Raw genomic sequence first — 7,700 nt, 5'->3', positions numbered from 1 at the left:
CCAAAAATGAGCCTGATCTGACTTGTAAGACGGCGGCCAGAGCCCAAAATGTGAACAAGCCAAAATGCTAATAATTTTTACTTTGACCTGACCTGTGACGTCATCGGTGACCTCGAGGTCAATGAAATTAGGTTTCGCTCGACAGTTTTTCCGGGGCTATCAGACGCCGTTTGAATTTTGACGATCGGTCCAGTAGTTTCGGAGTTAGGAGGGGGGGGGCTATGAATAGCCCCCCCCCCCCCAGTAGGGCGTGTTATACACAGACCCCAGTGGGGCGCGGGTTAATTTCTACATGCTGTGTTGTGTTTTCTTCAGTGCAAGTACACTGTAGCAATCACAGTATCTAGGATGCACTTTTATCCACTGCAGTGGGTAACATGAGTGTCATAGGTGTTATGTCTACAATCCGCTGTGCCGCGCGTAGCCCCCTCTGCCCCCCCCCCCCCCCACAGCCTGCCCGTAAGTGTACCATAAGACACCAATCAGGAAGTTCACTCGGGTATGCAATGTGCATATCACCGCCAGACAGCTGGGTGAGACATAATTACTTCATTATCCATTATAGATACTGCGCTATAATTTCGCTACCATCGTCACCGCAAAGCGCAACAGTAGACAGCCATCACAAGAACGACGACACCTCTAAAGCGTTTCCTAAACAACACCGACTCCGCCGACGCGGGTCCAACGACGATCCAATGACGTCACAGCTCTGCCACGCGTCTCTACGTGACGTCACAGGGACGTCAGAGTGACGTAGGCACGCCGTGCATCATTGAAGGCCAGCGGAAAGTTGGTGTCGGGCGGGACTTTGGGAGCTGCGGGTCTGACCTTTGAACGGCGGAGGCGCGGCGGTTATTGGTTATAGCGACGTTGGCGTCTGACCTGAAGGCCAAGTGTGATCGGGGCTATACGGTATTCCGCTGACGAACGACCGTGGAAAGAAGGTGTAGGTACTGACGTGCGACGGACCTCGTGTGATGACGGTGTTGGTGTAGAGGATTTTCGCAGTGTCGTCACGTTTCTCGGTTTGCGTTTGATGTTCAGTGAGTTTTTGTTCATTTCAGTGGCTGTTTTTGTGCAGCTTTATTAGTTGATGTCGGATACAGGAGAAAACAAGGCATGATTATCCGCACTAATGACTCTGATGGTAGAAGTGGCGTGAAGCTCATGTGTCTGTCGAATGATAGGTACATGTTAGGTATTGTAATGTTCATAAATAGGTAGAAGATCATCCATCAGGTTACCCATCAGATCATCCATCAGCTTATCCAATATCCATGCTTTTGCTATGTCATGCAACTAAAAGTTGATCCGTCCAGTGTCCCAAAATTATATTTTGCCTTGGGTGTCGGAGGGGGATATTCCTCACAGAGGAGTAAAGCGGGCTGAGAGTGGAAGATTCGAGCTTCATGAAAAAGGGTGAAAAACAGGGATAATCAATTTGCCTGTGAGTGCTACAGGATGTGGGAACTGGGAGTTGTTTTTGCTAGAGGATTGAAGAAATTTCGGAGGAAGTTAAAAGCCAACCACCAAAGGTACACATTACATGCAGATGCTCGTTACTGGTAAAATTGGGAGTGAAAAATTGCTCTGGAAAATTGGAGGTGAGAGTGGAAAACCATTTTCATTTGGATGTCATTTCCCACCCAAACTGGCAAATTTTGGGACACTGGATCCGTCTGGCGGTAATGCTGACCTGGAATAACCGGAGATTCAGAACTTCGGAAACAAGTGTTGGTAAATCAATATCCAACAATGCTTTTTAATCTACTTTTACTTTAAAAAAAAAAACACATTTTAATTTTCTGATGTGTAAACCAATATGATACACACTATCGGACTAACTTTGCAGAGAATCCCACCATGAGCCGCAGTCAAACAATCGCACTTCGTTCTCATTGCAAACAAAACGTCACGTTTCCGAATATCTTTGTTGCAAGCTAGTCCCACGAAAACAGCGCTCAAACGTTATGCTCTCCTAGATAAGCAAGACAAGTAAAACGCTTTCCGTGATTTTTAATTCATTGTCTAGCTTAGCTTGGAGACAGGGCTCCCCCTGTTTTTGCGTCTACCACTCTCCCCAGATTCCACGGCACCAGAGGCGGCCTCGGAATCCCTTAGCCCGAGAATGAATATACTCGTCAAAGCCCGTGAGCAGGGTGACAATGAACTGGGGACGGAGCGTAACGCGTTCAGTGAACTGCAGCGTCGACAGGTAGCCAGTGATGAGCTCTGACAGATCCAGTACACGGATCAGCCGGCGAGGTAGGGTGTAGAACCGCACCACCAGAAGTGGTACCACGTCACGGCGGATGACCCTCACTGGCAGGAACTGCAGCCGCGGCAGCAGCGGTCCCACGGCCACCTGTTCGGTCAGAGACGGCAGTGAAGGAATCCGCAGCTGGGACAGGCCCCTGACGAACCGGGACACGGGCAGGCCCTGCTGGGAGAGGTAGGTCTCCAGGCCGCCGTAGATGACGTTCGGCCGAACCAGTCCGGTGAGTCCGAGCTGGGAGAGTGCCGGTGCCAGCGGGTTCACAGAGAGCCCCGCCCGGCCGGTCCGCAAGACGATCCTCTGGAAGCCGAGTGGTACGGGAGTCAGTCGGAGATCCACCAGCCGTGAGTAGAAGGTCTGCAGAGGAGGCAGACCTCTCAGCGACGCACCGCCTCCCAGACGCAGCACCCGACTGCCAAAGAAGTCGAGGAACGTCGGCACGGAGACGGGAGTCAAAAGACTGCACGCCAACCGGGCATCAACCAGCGCCAGTGGCTCGCGCAGGGCTCCGGTGCTGGCGCTGACCCCCAGCTGCTGCAGGTAGGCCAGCAGACCACTGGTGTAGCCGTCACTGTAGAACACAGGCGGCAGGGCACCCAGAAGAGTACGCAGGAAGCCGAGGCGGCGGCTGATGGTAGGCACTTGCCGCAGCTGCACCGCCCGCAGGAGACGCACGTGAGGTCGCTCCAAGATGATGCGGATGATGTCGATGGCCGCGGGGCGGGAGAGACGGCCATACCGGGTGCGGATCAGGCTGATGGCCGGAAGGACATCCGCCGGCAGAAGGACGCCCTGCAGTGGAGATACGGTGACCGCGGGGCGCGGCACAGATACGGAAGGGCGGACCAGGGAGACGTCGTAAATGGAGCCACCTACTGGAGACCTTCGAACGAAGGTAGCCGCCGCAGCGGCGGCGAGGCAGCAGAGGATGGCCACCCGCAACATTGCTGTGACTCTGCAAATACTGCTCGTGCTCAAGAGAGTCTGGGTACTACGAGGAGTGACGTGGCCTTTATATCGACAAACAATGTAGGTTGCTCGTGTCATGTGTCGATTTTTGGGTTAAAGTGACGACCACATGACGGTTGAAACAGTCAAATAACCCTGAGTGACAGCCAAATACCAGGTGGTGGACGGTTGCTAGGAAGGCCGGAGTTTACTGAGAGGCGGGCGGAAAGGTCTCCGGCGTCACTTATCAGCCCGAACTGGCAAAACAGAATGTCTCAACGCATTAGTACCAACATCATATCGGCTATTTTGTATCCTCTACATGAATAAATCATGTGGAATATTTTGCTAACATGCATTATGCTGACAAATTCGAGCATCAAATTTAACGTTCGTGTTTTAGATGGATCACACCACAATGCATGAAATATGCATGCAAATGTACGAAAAGTATTTTTGGCAATTCAAAATAGTTTGGAACGGCACTTAGGAGGCCAGAGGGTAGATGCTGACCGGAGGTGACCGTCCAGCCTCAGCCGACTAAAAATTCCTCATTTAGGCACCGGCGTCAAATGCCACACTCAAAAGTCGTCCAACGAGTTGTAAAGTTCCCTGCTGAGAGAAAACTTTGTCGTTTGATTCTGCTACTGCTGACCTCATCTTGACCACCCTACCCACCCACGGTCTTCCCACGCTGGATGTAAGGACGTGCACACTAGTGGTGTCAATCGGTTACCGAAAATTTCGGTTACCGAAAATATATGCTGACCGATTTGGTAATCGGTCGGTCAGGCCCCTCAAAAATCGGACACTTTCGGTCACCCTGCCAGTGTAACCATTTTCTCAAAGAGAGAGTATTCCATTTTTGCCTAGTTAAAATGAAATTTATTAAGATGTTAATGATAAAGTTGCAAAATTTCCCCCAAATGCCGAATGCCACATTTTGGCATCTTCATTAGCCATCCCACCCAGCAGGCAGCAGCCACCCATTGTCCAACCACAACTACAAGCAGCCAAGCAGGCTGATTTTGACTCAGTTGACCCCACAAGTACACACAATTTTGAAACTCTATTCCAGTCGAACTGTTAAAATTTCACCTGTAATCAAAGAAGTATTGCCTACAAAAAATCATTATAGGTACAGTCATCAAAAATGTAAGGACAAAAATAACTTGAATTACTGAAATGTGTTTCTGAAGACTGGACAGTTAGGTAGCACTTTGCACTTAGCAGTGATCACATTTACATTTCACGGGTGTTCTACTATTCCACATTCTCCTTAAATATTGCAGGTAGCAACCAAATGTTTGAAATCTAGATGACCACAACATACAAACAAAATAATCTTGACAAAAACTTCATATTCGGCCCATGTGCGATTTCTGGAATCTTCCACATTCCAAACACAAGGAAGGATTTCGAAACAGATGCGCCATAACAGAGACTTTAAACCAGCTGATTAAGTTGCTGCAAAAAAAGTTTTGGATCGTTTCATGCTGCCTCGTGAATTATCTTATTGATGTAAATGATCCAACACGATATTGAATTCTAATGAAATCAACATTGTCAGTGTAATTCACTACAAGAAAATTAATTTCCCCTCAATAATTCGACCAAAAGGGCATATAAATAAATATTACGTCATCATCATACATCCTTTCGTTAGGGAAGAGAGGATCTTAAAAGTCAATCCTTGGTTGTTCTATTACTTTTTGCGCCACTTTGGCGCCACTGTATTAATTTTGTCTGCATATTTTGTTTTCTTGTAAAGATAAGATTAACAAGAGATAAGACAAAGTGCCTGTTTAATGAATTTTCATTTCATTTTTGGGACAAAATTCAAGCTCAGAGCTATCTAATACCTGCCTTTTCAGCTGGATTTTCAGTGTCAAATTCTTTGTAGAGTATCTCAGACCACATCTCAAGACTCAAGGCAAGTTTCCAAGCAGTTTTGATGTGTTTTGTGGTGTTTTGATTCCGCCTTTTCTCCTAGGGAATGTTGTCATGAACATACATATTATACCAACCATTTGACTTACTAATTGATTGTGCTTTTGCAACATGAATGAGCATTCTTCCTTACATAGACCACAGTAGATTCTTGACAATTCTAATGAACCAAATCTGTGAAATGCTGAGGTCCATGTGTTGCTACCCTCAGCAATGTATTGTAACTTCTACCACAAAATGTATTTTTGCAGTGGCTAAGAATTGACTGAACTTGGACTGAAATGCCATTTCGCATTATTTTCCATCAGCATTTACCAAATATTTTAATTTTGGGGTAGAGTAATAGCAAATAGAATTTCGGTCAAATTTCGGTCAAATTTTGGCTTGGGATGTTATCGGTCGGTATTCGGTCGGAAATTTTTCCCAAATTTTGGTTTCGGTCGGTATCGGTCAGACATTTTTTGGAAAATGACATCACTAGTGCGCACCAAGGTCCAAGCTCTGATCAGTGTGACTCGCCTTAGTTAACACTTTTCACAAGTGTGCATTTATATAACGGGTGCTGAAGCCTTACGGTAATGAATATTGCATAGACGTTTTGCAATGCTCAGCACTACATTTGGTTGATTTATGAGAACTCCCCCAGTGCTGCAGCGCTGCAACACCGTCACAGGCGTCAAACGGCTGGGCTTTAGGCGCTGTGGCAATCAGCGGCAATAAAATTTGGTAATACAACTATTGTGTTACAATCTAATTAGTTTCAGGCCATGCATGTGTGATGGGTGCCCCCAGGGGGTCCGGAAGCGGTGGGGAGTATGTTTCAAAAAAAAATATTGTTTAATAAATTTTCGTTCATCGGGGGTGTTTTTCTTTCCGAGATGGTTGCCGACCTGCGCCGTGCTCTGGAACAACCTCAGGTGAGTGTTTTCGGCTGGTAGATCCTCGAATGGTTGATTAATGAGTTGATTTTCTTGCTGTTTGATTTCTCTCTTGTTCAAACGTAATTACACACCCATTTCCAATTGCTGATCGGTCCGTTGGTTTCAAGCTGACCGATTCCTTTCCGCCACCGTTCCTTGCGCCTTGGGCTCGTCACAAACAATATTTATAATGAGGCTGGCTTGTCGCTTGTCAACATATAGTCTTCACTGCCTAGGATGGTATCTGTCTCATAAGGAATTTAGGGCACGGATGTCTCCCCAAAGCATATAATTTTGATGCCTCCCTTGAGGACATAACCTGAAGCCACCATCTGATACCTGATAGCTACCCACCATTCTCTCCCTTCCTAATGCCTATCATCCCAAAGATAATCGAGTACATCCCCATTTAATGTCGCCCTCAATGCTGAGATTAGATCTCCCGCTGGTCCTTACACTATATGACGCATACCTCAATCTCCCTCAGACTCACTCTCTTTGTCATACCTCTCTCATCCCACTACAATAAATTTGATCCCGCGTCGACCTCTCAGTCCCTCCCAGCAATTGTTCTAACTCCCTCCAGCGGTACATATCAGGGACAATAAACGCAATTTGTTCAATAGACTCCGTGATTAGTGTAAATTTCATCTAAGCTTACTCTTACCTCCCAACGACTTATCGCGCCCCGTTCCAACATTGGAATCGTGTGTGCTCTTCCTAGCACCTCTTGGGCTCCCTGGCCCAATATCCTCGAACACCTACATCACTTGACCCTGATTACTTGTCTAAAGGTGCAACGCAGGTAGCGATTACATTATTAGCGTTCGTCGATGGGTGTGATTGGTTCAATCAATCTCTGCCGGCCCACTCTCTTCGAACACCTACATCATTTGACCCCGATTACTTGTCTAAAGATCGACGCGGGTAGCGTCAGTTATTAGCGTTCCTCGGTGGCTTATGATTGGCCCGTCAACCTCTGCCGCTCACGGCACATCTCTGTTTCCCTACTAAAACCCCGCGGCCGGGCGTTGGTTACTGACCCTTGCAGCCCTTCTGTGAGAGACCGTCTTACGCGTTTTCACCTAACGAACCGGTGGACACAAGCCTGCTACCCCGACGACCGCAGTCTCACCGGGCTCATAGACAGGTACCTACTCTCATGCAGTCATGGCACCCGCAAGTGGCGCCTTTGAATCATTGACCGGTGTGACTCGAAGACTCCATGACTGAATCTATCCTGCAATTTTATCCGACGCCGTGGAATTCTGTCCTGCAGATGTGTGTTCAAGCGCGTTAGCGTCATGAGTGATGCGTGCTGCGATCCTTTCCGACGGTGGACTTACCTCACCTCATCCTGGCGGAATTACCCCTTCGCCTCAATCTATCACCTTCGTATTTTGTCACTCACCTTCGGCGGAGTGCTCCCTCGTCCTGTCTCTCTGACTCACCTCTCAGCTTGGGCGTCTTATGGCGTTCTTCGTTCCGATATCTGCCTAACGTGCTTACTTCTTCCGTAACGTGAGACAGTTCCAATCCTAGTAGACTTAGACGTATCAGCAGAGTCAAAAACACATGGAAGTGTTGCAACATACCTCCTCTTC

The 7,700-nt window shown here is 47.8% G+C and overlaps 1 protein-coding gene across 1 annotated transcript; it reads right to left on the bottom strand.

Annotated features, from left to right (window-relative positions):
• Nucleotides 1-1,915: 1,915 nt before the first annotated feature.
• LOC122370722 lies at nucleotides 1,916-4,594 on the bottom strand. Its single transcript, XM_043346568.1, has 2 exons — nucleotides 4,560-4,594; nucleotides 1,916-3,483 (listed from the first exon to the last, which is right to left on the bottom strand). The coding sequence occupies exon 2, from the start codon at nucleotides 3,323-3,325 to the stop codon at nucleotides 2,072-2,074; it is 1,254 nt and encodes a 417-aa protein (XP_043202503.1). The 5' UTR covers nucleotides 3,326-3,483; nucleotides 4,560-4,594; the 3' UTR covers nucleotides 1,916-2,071.
• Nucleotides 4,595-7,700: the final 3,106 nt, after the last annotated feature.

The sequence above is a fragment of the Amphibalanus amphitrite genome, unplaced genomic scaffold (genome assembly GCF_019059575.1).
Source record: "Amphibalanus amphitrite isolate SeventyFive unplaced genomic scaffold, NRLGWU_Aamphi_draft 001163F_arrow, whole genome shotgun sequence".
Classification (NCBI taxonomy): Eukaryota; Metazoa; Arthropoda; class Thecostraca; order Balanomorpha; family Balanidae; genus Amphibalanus; species Amphibalanus amphitrite.
This window is presented reverse-complemented; position numbering and strand designations above follow the sequence as displayed.